Genomic DNA, 14,270 nt, shown 5'->3' on the forward strand with positions numbered 1-14,270 from the left:
TATATGTCCATGCCATTCTCTCACTTTGTCCCAGCTTACCCTTCCCCGTCCCCATATCCTCAAGTCCATTCTCTAGTAGGTCTGCATCTTTATTCCCGTCTTGCCCCTAGGTTCTTCTGACCATTTTCTTTTTTTTTTTTTTTTTTTTTTAGATTCCATATACATGTGTTAGCATACGGTATTTGTTTTTCTCTTTCTGACTTACTTCACTCTGTATGACAGTCTCTAGGTCCATCCACCTCACTACAGATAACTCAGTTTCGTTCCTTTTTATGGCTGACTAATATTCCATTGTATATATGTGCCACATCTTCTTTATCCATTCATCCAATGCTGGACACTTAGGTTGCTTCCATGTCCTGGCTATTGTAAATAGAGCTGCAATGAACATTTTGGTACATGACTCTTTTTGAATTATGGTTTTCTCAGGGTATATGCCCAGTAGTGGGATGGCTGGGTCGTATGGTAGTTCTGTTTTTAGTTTTTTCAGGAACCTCCATACTGTTCTCCATAGTGGCTGTATCAATTTACATTCCCACCAACAGTGCAAGAGGGTTCCCTTTTCTCACACCCTCTCCAGCATTTACTGTTTGTAGATTTTTAGATGATGGCCATTCTGACTGGTGTGAGATGATATCTCATTGTAGTTTTGATTTGCATTTCTCTAATGATTAATGATGTTGAGCATTCTTTCATGTGTTTGTTGGCAATCTGTATATCTTCTTTGGAGAAATGTCTATTTAGGTCTTCTGCCCATTTTTGGATTGGGTTGTTTGTTTTTTTGATATTGAGCTGCATGAGTTGCTTGTATGTTTTGGAGATTAATCCTTTGTCAGTTGCTTCATTTGCAAATATTTTCTCCCATTCTGAAGGTTGTCTTTTGGTCTTGTTTATGGTTTCGTTTCCTGTGTAAAAGCTTTTAAGTTTCATTAGGTCCCATTTGTTTATTTTTGTTTTTATTTCCATTTCTCTAGGAGGTGGGTCAAAAAGGATCTTGCTGTGATTTATGTCATAGAGTGTTCTGCCTATGTTTTCCTCTAAGAGTTTGATGGTGTCTGGCCTTACATTTAGGTCTTTAATCCATTTTGAGTTTATTTTTGTGTATGGTGTTAAGGAGTGTTCTAATTTCATTCTTTTACATGTAGCTGTCCAGTTTTCCCAGCACCACTTATTGAAGAGGCTGTCTTTTCTCCACTGTATATTCTTGCCTCCTTTATCAAAGATAAGGTGACCATATGTGCGTGGGTTTATCTCTGGGCTTTCTATCCTGTTCCATTGATCTATATTTCTGTTTTTGTGCCAATACCATACTGTCTTGATTACTGTAGCTTTGTAGTATCATCTGAAGTCAGGGAGCCTGATTCCTCCAGCTCCGTTTTTCTTTCTCAAGATTGCTTTGGCTATTCGGGGTCTTTTGTGTTTCCATACAAATTGTGAAATTTTTTGTTCTAGTTCTGTGAAAAATGCCAGTGGTCGTTTGATAGGGATTGCATTGAATCTGTAGTTTGCTTTGGGTAGTAGAGTCATTTTCACAATGTTAATTCTTCCAATCCAAGAACATGGTATATCTCTCCATCTATTTGTATCATCTTTAATTTCTTTCATCAGTGTCTTATAATTTTCTGCATACAGGTCTTTTGTTTCCTTAGGTAGGTTTATTCCTAGATATTTTATTCTTTCTGTTGCAGTGATAAATGGGAGTGTTTTCTTAATTTCACTTACAGATTTTTCATCATTAGTGTATAGGAATGCAAGAGATTTCTGTGCATTAATTCTGTATCCTGCTACTTTACCAAATTCATTGATTAGCTCTAGTAGTTTTCTGGTAGCATCTTTAGGATTCTCTATGTATAGTATCATGTCATCTGCAAACAGTGACAGCTTTACTTCTTCTTTTCCAATTTGGATTCCTTTTATTTCTTTTTCTTCTCTGATTGCTGTGGCTAAAACTTCCAAAACTATGTTGAATAATAGTGGTGAGAGTGGGCAACCTTGTCTTGTTCCTGATCTTAGTGGAAATGGTTTCAGTTTTTCACCATTGAGGACAATGTTGGCTGTGGGTTTGTCATATATGGCCTTTATTATGTTGAGGAAAGTTCCCTCTATGCCTACTTTCTGGAGGGTTTTTATTATAAATGGATGTTGAATTTTGTTGAAAGCTTTCTCTGCATCTATTGAGATAATCATATGGTTTTTCTCCTTCGATTTGTTAATATGGTGTATCACGTTGATTGATTTACATATATTGAAGAATCCTTGCATTCCTGGGATAAACCCCACTTGATCATACTGTATGATCCTTTTAGTGTGCTGTTGGATTCTGTTTGCTAGTATTTTGTTGAGGATTTTTGCATCTATGTTCATCAGTGATATTGACCTGTAGTTTTCTTTCTTTGTGACATCTTTGTCGGGTTTTGGTATCAGAGTGTTGGTGGCCTCATAGAATGAGTTTGGGAGTGTTCCTCCCTCTGCTATATTTTGGAAGAGTTTGAGAAGGATAGGTGTTAGCTTTTCTCTAAATGTTTGATAGAATTTGCCTATGAAGCCATCTGGTCCTGGGCTTTTGTTTGTTGGAAGATTTTTAATCACAGTTTCCATTTCAGTGCTTGTGATTGGTCTGTTCATATTTTCTATTTCTTCCTGGTTCAGTCTTGGAAGGTTGTGCATTTCTAAGAATTTGTCCATTTCTTCCAGGTTGTCCATTTTATTGGCATAGAGTTGCTTGTAGTAATCTCATGATCCTTTGTACTTCTGCAGTGTCAGTTGTTACTTCTCCTTTTTCATTTCTAATTCTATTGATTTGAGTCTTCTCCCTTTTTTTCTTGATAAGTCTGGCTAATGGTTTATCAATTTTGTTTATCTTAAGAACCAGCTTTTAGTTTTATTGATCTTTGCTATCATTTCCTTCATTTCTTTTTCATTTATTTCCCATCTGATTTTTATGATTTCTTTCCGTCTGCTAACTTAAATTCTTATATAAACTATTCTGTTTTCATGTAAACCATTGTGATTTAAGGCTGTCTATCACTTGTAGATCTACTGATTGTTACACCAGTAAAAAGTCTATACTGTATCATTAGCAGCTTTTGGTATAAATCCCCTCTCATTAATCTTCCTTTTAAAACCATCTTGGCCATTTTTGAACATTTCTCCTTATATGTGAACTTTAGAATTATTTTATTAGATGCTCCCCTCTCAGAAAAGAAGCTCATTGGTCTTTCTGTTAGAATTAAATTCATTCCTTTAAAAAATATTAAGTATTTACCACATGTGAAGCACTAGGCAAGGTGCTGAAGGAATAGAAAGGAATGAAGTGGGTTCAGTCTCTACTGGCATGAAGCTTTAATCTAATCAATTCAGGTCTCCCCAAACTGATGATTATTTGAAAGTTTCTCATGTTTAGTTTCCTGTTCCAGGCATGTAGCATGTTTGTGTTCCCGTATCTTAAATGTTCTCTTTGTTTCATCATTTGTGATGGATGCTACCTTTGTTTTTGTTTGTTTGTTTTAAGAAAGAATCTTTTTTTTTTAATTTATTTAAATTTTATTTTTTTGGCTGTGTTGGGTCTTCGTTGTTGCGTACGGGCTTTCTCTAGTTGCAGGGAGTGGGGGCTACTCTTTGTTGCGGTGCGCGGGCTTCTCATTATGGTGGCTTCTCTTGGTGTGGAGCACGGGCTCTAGGCTGATGGGCTTCAGTAGTTGTGGCATGCAGGCTAAGTAGTTGTGGCTCGTGGGCTCTAGAGCGCAGGCTCAGTAGCTGTGGCACATGGCTTAGTTGTGCCGCGGCATGTGGGATCTTCCTGGACCAGGGCTCGAACCCATGTCCCCTGCAGTGGCAGGTGGATTCTTAACCACTATGGCACCAGGGAAGTCCGCTACCTTTGTTTTTAATCTTCCTTAAAAGATTTACCAAATGTTTATAATTCTATGAAATATTCACCTAATATTTATTTTATTTTATATTATTTTTATCACTTAATAATTACTTTTCATATTTGCATTCAAATTCATAATCAAATTGATAGTAGTTTAGGACTGGCTATTGATGAATTGGTTTTAGAGATCATCTTCTTACTTGTTAAGCTTTTAATTTTGAGCCTTTAATTTTGAATTGCTTTTAATTTTTTGAATTTTTGAATTGGTATATTCAAGTAGAAGATATACTTTAAACAAGAAGATATTGGTTGTTAAAAACACATGGAGGTATTAAATACCATTAGACCCAGCACAGCAGAGAAATCTGAGATCAGCATAAATTTGTATCGTCTCTTAAAACTTATTTCCTTATTACTGCATTGTTGTGGCATTTCTTTTTTCATGGATCTCTAAGAGTCTATCAGAATGTTTTCAGGTGTTTTGTTAGTTTCCCTGGAGTATGAAAACCCTTTAATCTGCATGTTCACGTCTTAGCTACGTAGGCGTCTCTCATGGTGTCTTTGGTGATTGCCTCTCTTCCCATCACTCTGGCTCTTCCGTGAGGAGCACTTACGTTCTCAGATGTGAGGACCATCCGCCATCCCCCATCTTCTTCTGGGACCCCTTCCTCTGCCTTCTAGGGGAGCTTCCCAAATTTTCCTCGATTTCTCTGGATCAAATTTCTGTAATTTTCAATTTCAGTTTCATTAGTCCCCTCATCTCACCTCTTTGATCTCATCCTATATTTTTACAGTCATGTCCTTCTTCTGCATTTCTAGTATGATTTCCCCTTCTCGTCTGTATTGTTTGTCTGACCTTCCTAGTTCCCCACCTCAGAAAGGAGAGGTCCACCCACACCTGATATTTGGCAACAGGCAAGACGTGAAGGTTACATTCGGTTCCTCTCCCTGGGCCTCCGGGCGCTGGTTGAATCCTTCTCGGGTGAATTCGGGAAGACGCAGTCTGACCCATATCTCTCTGGGTGCCTCTGCTGGGCTGAGTTGAGATTTTTCTCTGCCTTCTTGGAATCTTTTTTTTTTGACATTCTAAGTCAATTAGTGTCCATGACAAACTATGATATTCTGTAACACCGAGGTAGTGAAGGTCTGGCTCCCCAGTGTTTCTGAGGATCAGACAAAGGGGAAGAGAACAACGGTTTCCTCCTGCTCCCCATTGGCTCCTTCATACGGTGAAGCAAACTCGGGCAACCAGACTTCATCCACCGCCATCTGTGCTTTCAACGTTCATTTATAGTGACGTTATGACTTTTCACCTTCCTGTGTATTTATAGGCACATTTAACACAAAGTTGGTAAAGGCTGACTCCGATCTGCTAACCAGACGTGAGTGAGCTTGGCGTCTGCATGTGTCTGTGGAGTCTACACTCGACACGACCGTGTGGCATGTGGGGCCACCAGACAGACCCTCCCCCAGACAGTCAGCGGTAACGCGACACGGGCCTGGCCCGGGCCCTCCCCACGGGCCTTAGAGTCAGAGTCTAACAGCTTTGCAATTAGGGAAGATGGAAAATGTGTTAGGAACTAGGAGACCTTTTCTTATTCCAGTCAAGGATTTCTGCTTAGGGAAAGCTTTGTTAAGGGAGTACCTGTTTTATTTTCCTTTCCATTAACATACGGTGTGGCTCCGAAGCCTTACGTTGCAAAAGAATGTCATTCCGTCCGAAGCATCGCTTCTTTGTGAGGGTCTACACCTCGTCACCAAAGAGCTGCGAGCACACCTTTAAAATCAGCTTATTCTTGGCAATGCTTTATCTTTGCAAGCAGACTTGATTACTTAAAATAACCAAAAATTGTTTGGCACCAAGTCTAGTCATTGATGCCACTCACAGAATTAGGAAATATTGATTAGAGACGCGATGTTGCTGTACAGGTAATGAGACCTGTATGGCTGTGACGTTCTGAAGGCAAGTCAAGTGAGAGGTTCCCAAGGTGTTTGATGAAGGGTAATGCGATTGGAAGCAAAGGTCCTGAAGCACCACTTATTCTCGGAGAGGTTATTATGTCATCTTTACAGAGTCCTTAATGATTTTCATTGTTTCAAGAGTTTTTAAAAAATATTTCTCATTATATTTCATCACCATAAAAGTCTCTAAAGGTACCATCCAAATTTTGTGAAATTCCTGCTACATGGATGAAGGAACTGAGGATTCAAGTTCTATACAGGATTAGTTGTAGAAGCAAAGCTCTCCCAGCCTCTGCAGGAAGCTGCATCCCGCCCTTTCGTCCAGGTGACGGTCCACACCCTGGCCAAGGTTCCACTGAACTGGGCAAAGTGGGTCCACATTGAACTGTCCTAATTTGCAGTACAGTTAATTTTTTCCTCTGTAAATCATGTCCCATATTACAAATTAGGAAAGTAAAAAAAGAGAGACAGTGAGGCTCTAGCACTCACTTTAACTGGGCGTGTGGTTGCATTTCTAGGAAGTAGGAAACCTCTAGAAAGTAGCGAACCTCTGCAGGGTGACGGTCCTGACTCTCTCCAGGCCCATGAAGCAGGCTTGCCGCTGCATCTCCCTGTTTTCTGGCGGCAACTTGAAACATGAACAGTAAAGTGGTTAGTTGGCCACACGACTGCGTTGATGCCGCCAGCCCAGCCCCACCCCCAGGCCAGCCTCACAGCTCAGTGATGCTCTTGTGTGATTCGCTCCAAAGGTATCACTCAGGAGTTTCTTACCAGAAAGAGAAGGTTTGCATTCATCTCTTTATTTCCAGTTACAATGGTTCTCATATCGAGTTAGGACATGGAAACACTGAGAATAGTGTGTAATCACTGACTGTCTCTTTCTGGACCAAACTTTAGTGCAGCTCCTCTGAATCCTTTCCGCAAACAGGCCTTGACATTCACATTTCCAGGTGTGTTTGCATCACCCACTTGCAGCCAGGATCCTCCAACCCTCAATGTCTGATCACCTTTCTCAGCCCCGCCTCCCCCAGGGGTTGTCTGGCCACCTGGCCTGCCTTCAGCAAGAGAAAGTTTGGCCAGAAGCCCCTTTATCCCTGATGTTTCCTCTTAGTAACCGTCCGTCCACTGGCCCCCACCTACTCCTTGGCAGGAAGTTTACACTTTTCCTCGTTGTATTGGGAGTTGAGCCCCATCTCCCTCCCGCCGCAAAGCCCCGTTGTTTGTGGTCCTCACACCGATCGCAGCAGCGCTGAATGTCGTCAGCCTCACCTTTTAAACATGTCAGAATAATTTCTTCTTTCATATTTGGCCTAAATGAAGATTATGCAAAAGAACACCGTAAAAATGAGAAGGAGGAAAAGAACGAAGAAATATTTCCAGCAAATGGAAACAAGATTAGGGTCTCCCCTAATTATCAATAGTATGAAGGCCACAGAAAAAAACAGTCATCCTGGGAGATCTGACTTTGCCTTCCTTGATTTCAAATCCGGATGGGATATATTTAAGTGCAGCCTGTCTCTGTGACCTCATATCACACCTGGACAGGAACGTCTGCGTCAAACGGATCCAAAAGCGGGAGTTAACTCGGGTCCATCCACCAGGCCCTTCAGTGCCGGGCTCTCTTCAGTGTCTGTCTGACAGGACGTAGAGCCCATCTATGACTTAATTAAAAATTAAAAGTGTTACATGTGCAGCATGGGCTGGGCACAGACCGGACATGTCTCACGTCTGCAGACATGCAGGCGGATGGTCCCATCCCGTCGTTAGAGACGTGGCTCCAGTCCTCCCGGCGGTGAAGCGGCAAGCAAAGCAGGAGCCACGAGAAGCCGCTGAAAGGATGTTACTTTCAGAGCAGGAGCCGTGAGAGGACAGGGTGGGATCCTGTAAACGTGCAGGCCCTGGGTCCCCGGAGCAGACGGTAAGAACAGAAACAGCTGGATTTCAGAAAATCGCAGAAATCGAGAAGGTGGAAAAGCGTGAAAGCTGGACTGCGCCGCGCGGCTCTCCACCACGCGCTCGGCGGATTCGTGGAGCCCGGGTCTCGCACCCCAGGGCCTGCCTGCCCGACCCCCCCCCCCCCCGCCCCACGGCTCAGAGGCCTCCACCACCGTGTCTGCCAGGTGCTCTTGACTTTGGTTAAATTAACAACAACTGTGATTAACAGGTAGATTCGCGAAACGGGGGCCGCGGCGATTTAACCCCTGGTTAGCTGAGGCCTGTTTGAAAGCGCCTGGTTATTTAGGCTCTTCTGTTGACAGTAATTACTGAGCGTACTGGTTCTCCTTCCAGCTGGCCCGGCATCATCCAGTGAGCGCGCTGCACCTTAGTGATAAAGGATCTTGTCAGACATGAAGTCACCATTCTGAACACGAGGTCTTGTTACAGACAGAGCCGGGGCAGGCGGTGAGGCACGTGTTCTCGGGCCTCTAGAAAGCACAGTCTTGGAATTCACCTGAGGATATTATTTTTGTGCAGTTATTTTCCGGTCACTTCCTTCTAACTCTTAAGTGTACATTTTTTCCTAAAAATTCCGTTCTTGGAGGGCTCTGGGTAATTGAATTAAGGACTGGGAGCCCCAGTACCCTCCCCCGCCACCACCCCCGCCCCCGCCGCCGCCAGGTACACTGGGGTGTTCAGGTTTGGGTGAAAACAAGTGCGTGACGTGTGGGGTGTCACATCAAGTCCACCGGGCGCCCAGAGCCGTGAACCAGTTTCCCTAATTAGCTCGAGAATGCCCCTGGGAATTTAGGGACAGGAACACTGAGGCTTCCCCAGCTTGGCCCGCGGGGAGGGGAAGGGGGAGTTACAGGTTTAACCCTCCCTGAGGGGCCCCTTTCTCGGAGCCCTTCCTGGCTCTTGCTGTGTCGGCCTCTCAAGAGCCATCCATCCTCACCGCTTCCAGCCACGTGGAGCTGGGATCTGGCTGGACCGTGACGAGAAAGCCAGGTCAGTGGGCAGCGATGCCCAGCGTGACTTACAAAACCCGAGGGGCAGAGCACAGGCCAGCCCCAGGGGACAGGTCGGACGGCTGGGTGTTGGCCCGGTGCAGGGGCACACAGCTCTTGGGGGGCAGCTGGGAGAGAAGCACACCCCCGCCAGCTTATTCCAGCACCGGTTCCTGCTGGGCCTCCCCTGGGGGCTCATCGGTAGCACACTTTCCTGAGACCCCCGTCTCAGAACCCCACACGCCCCACGTTGGCCCAGTGTCCGGGTTGGGCCGGTGTCTCTGGTCCCCGAGGGCCCTGATCACCGCTCACCGTGCATCTCGTGCTTTCAGGGAGTACTACATCACCATGGTCAAGTGGGCCACCAGCACCAAGGTCGCCGTGAACTGGCTGAGCCGGGCTCAGAACGTGTCCATCCTCACCCTCTGCGATGCCACCACCGGGGTGTGCACCAAGGTATGGGGGAGGGGCTGACTGGACGGCGGGGAGCGCCCCCGGGCGCCAAGGTCATCTCCGAGCCACACACACACTCAGCTCCTGGCTGGTCCAGGTGCAGCCTGCATGTGGGTCTCTGTTTTGGTGTCACCTTGTGGATGAATTGAGAACTGCTACAGACTCGGGGCTGATCCTCTCAGCCACCAGCTCACAGAGCTGTCACTTCCCTTTATCCTTGCCCACAGCTACTTCACACAGGGGCTGCTTCTCATTTTCCAGCTGACGTTTAGAGAGGGGAGGGGTCCGGCCTGAGGCAGCAGGACGCAGCACTGCAGCCTGGCCTGGCCATTTCAGCATCTCTGTCCCTCACTGACCAGAGCCAGCTGGTACCCTGGACGCTCGGCACCGGGTCTGAAAGTCACCGGTGAGGCCAGTGTGTTCCCTGGGCCTCAGGCTGACTTAGTGGGTGGTTACAGGGGGTGAAGGGAGGGGAGACAAGGAGGAACGAAAATGTAAAGAGAGGCTTGGCAACCCTGCGAAGCGAGGGAGTGACCCACGGCTGTCTCAGCCCCTCAGGCAGCCTGCCCCTGGCCCAAGGGCTGCGTCCTCCACGATCCTTGAGCCCCAAGGGGCAGGGCTCCTTGTGTTGCGTAAAGAAACATCCATTAAAATCAGTTAATAAACCCAGGCAGTTCTCTCAGAAACTCTTTTTTTGGCCCTAAATTTTTATTTCCCAACTGAGGAGGAGAAAGGCTTGCAGAGCAGCTGTGTTGTGACTTCGGGGCCCCAGACAGCAGCTCTGACCCCGTGGCCCAATGACGATCTTGAGGGGATTTGCAGTGAGCTGTCGCCGAGACCAGTGTCCTCAGTGGGCCAGTGATTTACTTGATTTTTAATACAATTTAGAGCAGATTCCAGGTTATTCTGATGGGCTTCTTGAGGGGAAGGAGGGAAAGAGTGGACTCACAGCTGGGAAGCTGGGAATGGCTCGTAACGCAGGTCTTCTGGCATCTGGACCCCCGGTCTTGTGAGGGTCAGCAGTGAAACTCCAGCCTGCCCATGGTTAGAATGCAGAGATAAAGAACAGAGCTGCCCAGGGACAGGTCCACGGCCCATGCGGCTGAATAGCTATTCCTGGTGGTTTGGTTGGTCTTTATATGTCTTTCCACGCCGTTCTCTGAGATTTACTTTTCATATGCTTTTTAAGTCCTTCTAATGTTTTGGTCTGCCAAGATTGCTGTGAACTGGAAATTTGACACATGTACACACAGACACCCACGCACATGCACACATACACGCGCACACGCACGCGTGCACACAAATTCCTAAAATAATGCAGCACCTGAGATTTGCCTTTAAATGGGCACATGCCACTAGATGGTCATTGGCGACCATCTAGTGGACACATGTGTGGTCATTGGTGACCGTCTGACGGGCATGTGTCTGGTCAGGGGTGACCACCAAATGGTAGAAATGCACCACCTTCCAAAGGATTCACACCCCCCGTGGATTTGTCCTCGTTGCTGGGAGAGTGACATTTTTCCTGTTCGGGGACACTCGTGCTCAGCTCTGAGCCACGTCATGAGACAAGACAGAGCAGGGCCGGCCCCCTTCCTGAGCTTGTGCAGCTACCATGGGGGGGAATCCAATTGTTTGTACACTGCTGGTCGCAGACACAACATGTGCGAAAACTCCTTTCTCTAATGCTCTTATTTCGTTTCAGAAACACGAGGATGAAAGTGAAGCCTGGCTCCACAGACAGGTAACTATTCCGCGTGCAAATCCCACACTGTCCGCCTACACCAGCCACCAGGTCCTTTCCCAGTGTTTACAACACGGCTTCTCACGTTAAATCCTACAGGAAGCCCCAGGTAGACGCGCACGCGCGCGCACACACACACACACACGCACGTGCGAGGCTCTGGGGGGCAGCAGAGCCACTCAGCCCACCTGGCTTCCCTGAGGCCCCAGCACTGCTGGAGAACTGTGGCCTCCACGCATGAGGCCTGCAAAATCCCTGCTCTTGAGAACGTGCAGTGTTCAGTGAGATCTCAGTTCTCAGTTAGGTGACGTCCCTTGGGTGCATTGAAAGGATGAGTCCACACAAGTTGCCTCGATTTAACCTACTTCAGTCAAAGAAAATGGAGCGGGGCTGACGTCCCTGTTTTTCTCGGCGTGGCTCGTGGATGCCTCCTTTGAGGTGGGTTCCGTGAGCTTCAGCTTGAGTCTTCCTGGGACCTGACTTCAGAGCCTCGCCTGAATTTCCCGTCCCCGCCTCGGATAAGAGATGCACGTGAAACAGGCTTGAGGAACCGGAGGGAATCAAAGGAGACCTGCAGTGATCACCCTGACAGAAAAATCAAACCCACACAAGAAATGAGACTCTCGACTCTGGTATTTTCTTTCTTCAATTATTTGTTTCTCATTCCACACCCTGAGGTTAGAAAGCACAGGTGGAAAGTTTTGGAAGCTCACTTCCTTCTTATCCTACTGAATGGGATGAAAATCGTCTGAAAATTCTGTGGGAAAATCTAATCGGATATGAGTCTCAGAATGATGGTGGAGAGGGCACAGGTATGCTTCTTTATTGATGGGACAGATTCCGTTTATGGGAAATAACTGAAGCTGGACAATGCGACTGTTACCAGTGGCTCTCCAAGAACATTCTAGAAAGTCTGTGTGCACCTCTGTTATCTGTGGAATCAGCAGTCTGGCCCAACCTCCCATCAATTATCTCAGGGGTGGTGCCCTCATCAATGGGCGTGATTGCTTTTAAATATGTCCTTTTCCTGCTCTGTGCCAGCCTGATACAAAAGAGGAATGCCCACTGTGGCCACTTTGGTTTTCCTATGTCCAAGTTTGGATGCCAAGTCCATGCTAAGAAGTATCCAGAATGAGACTGTGCTTGGGCATCTTAAAGTATTCGTTGGGGAGTTCACTGAGAAGTTCTTGAATGCCACCTGGACCAATGATATAAACACAAGTATCAGAAGTAATATTATGACGTTCCTCTTATAGTCACACAAAATGCCAAAGACATTGCGATGAAAGAGTCAGAAAAAAAAATCCATCATATGCGTAGTCATCTGTCCAACTAATACGTATAGGTCGTACCAGGCACCGTGCTAGGCTTTGTGGATTTCAGAAACAAGAATCCACCACTTCACAGAGCGCATGTCAGCCACCTTATGGCGGAACAGTGTTCCACGGTGTGGACACACCACATTCATTCATCTGTTGATAACGTTCGGGTTGTTTCTGCCTTTCCGTGTTGTGAGTAGCCCTGCCAAGAACACAATGCTGAGTGAAAGGGGGCCACCCGCCGTGTGACCCCACTTACGAGACATGCCCGAGTCAACAAAAGTCACACAAGCAGGAGGCTGTTTGGCGGCTGCAGGGGTGGGGAGTAACAGCTTCATGGAGTCTGGGCTCGACGGGGGGTGATGGAAGTGGTTTGGAACTAGACAGAGCTGGTGGTTGCACGACATTGTGAATGTGCTCGATGCCATGAAGGGCTCACTTGTATTAACATGTTCTAGTTTGTGTTATGCTCGACTTTTTAAGAAATGAATCCGCTAGAGCCGCAGCCCTCAAAGATGTCTTGGTGTAGAAAGGGAGAGAGCTGCAGGGATCCCCAAGTGCGGAATGTGGGCGGAGCCCTAGACTGTGTCCCCAGGGCGTGTGGAAGGGCTCCGCCGTCACAGGGCTGGGAGTGGGCACGCGTGGGGCCCTGAGGCCCGGCTGCGGGACTGGGCCTCGAGCCACGTGCGGCCTGTGTCTGAGTTGGAGGAGGGAGGATGGGCTTACCAAAGCAGCCAGCGGTTTGTTTCTCACGGGGCAGAGGGCTGTGGGAAAGCCAGGGTCGCCTCCTGCCCCTGCCTTCCTGTCGGGCACTCACGGGCCCCATGTCTCCACTGGTCACCTGTGCTTTGGGCCTCGAGCGGTCGTCCTCGTAAGCTCTGCGGACAGGACACAGAGGCACCGCCGTGGGCGAGACTGTTGTGTGTTTTCGGAGCGCACTTCCCGTCACCCACCTAAGAACACCAGCCAAGCACCGGATAGGCAGCCTGGATTTGGGAAACCAGGTCGTTCCAACGAAATCAAGTCAGCACTTAAAAACCAGCAGAAAGTAAAAGTATAATTCTTACACTTTTAATATGTAAACTTTAAAGCACTTATTAGGCAACAGCTAACATTTTTTAAACAGCCTTTGAAAAATACATAGTCCAGCCAGCGGCCCGGGGTGCCAGCCACCCCCAAGGCGGGCACAGGACCCCACGGAGCCCCACCTCGCCGAGCAACGCTCAGCCCGTGTCTCCAACTGTTCCTTCAGCGCCGTGGTCAGTAGGAAACCCAGTTTCAAACAGTTTCTCATGACGTTCCTTTTGAAGAGATTTTTCACAAAGGAATCTGTGGACCCTCTTTTTCAAAAATAAGCTGTCTTGTTGCTGCATCCTTCACGATCCTGCAAGGTCCTGGGCGGCGAGTTAGGAATTTATTTAAGGCCAACCTGCCGTCTGCCGCCGGGGAAGCTGCTGGCAGGCACTTCATGCACGTCATCACAAAGGGGCCGCAGGGCTCACCCCCGCTGCCCAGGGCCGCGTCAGAGGAGGAGAGGACCGGGGTCTGGACGGTTCTGCTGACGCTGGGGAGACCCAGGGCGCGAAGATCATCAGGTCTTCTGAGTGCTCGTTGCCAGGGGAACGGGGTGGGCGAGGGCAGTCCTGGGGCCGTGGTCTGAGCCTCTGTTCCCGCCCTCCCGTCTTTTCCTCCCATCTCCTTCCTAGGCCTCAGCGTGGACCCCTCAAAGATCCCCCACGAGCCCACGAGAAGAGGGTGAAGACCCACTAGGTTCCCTCTCCTCTGGGAATACTCCGGAGAAATAGGCAGCCCCTCCTCCGCGCACACACACCATCACTGCTGCCGTGACCTTCAAAGTCAGTCCTGGGGCAGGTCCACTAGAGGCCCTGCAGGCCCGAGGCCTTTTGGGGTAGAACCCAGGACCCATCTTTGTGTTTGAAGAGTCACTCCCGCAGGTCAATTTCTGACAATCT

At 47.5% G+C, this 14,270-nt stretch overlaps 1 protein-coding gene and 1 long non-coding RNA gene across 7 annotated transcripts in view; one reads left to right on the plus strand and one right to left on the minus strand.

The window, feature by feature from the left end:
• DPP6 (dipeptidyl peptidase like 6) overlaps positions 1 to 14,270 on the plus strand; it is a 1,128,731-nt gene that overhangs the window by 1,028,664 nt on the left and 85,797 nt on the right. For all 6 annotated transcript variants that reach the window (XM_082473772.1, XM_082473771.1, XM_082473774.1 and 3 more), the window contains exons 11-12: positions 9,114 to 9,237; positions 10,940 to 10,978. In XM_082473772.1, coding sequence (XP_082329898.1) covers positions 9,114 to 9,237; positions 10,940 to 10,978 — 163 coding nt within the window. The remainder of the gene's footprint in view (positions 1 to 9,113; positions 9,238 to 10,939; positions 10,979 to 14,270) is intronic.
• Positions 1 to 14,270, minus strand: part of LOC309666401 — a 445,852-nt gene that overhangs the window by 334,152 nt on the left and 97,430 nt on the right. The gene's annotated exons all lie outside the window — the stretch shown is intronic.

Source organism: Balaenoptera physalus, assembly GCF_965194825.1.
Source record: "Balaenoptera physalus genome assembly, chromosome: 8".
Taxonomy (NCBI): Eukaryota; Metazoa; Chordata; class Mammalia; order Artiodactyla; family Balaenopteridae; genus Balaenoptera; species Balaenoptera physalus.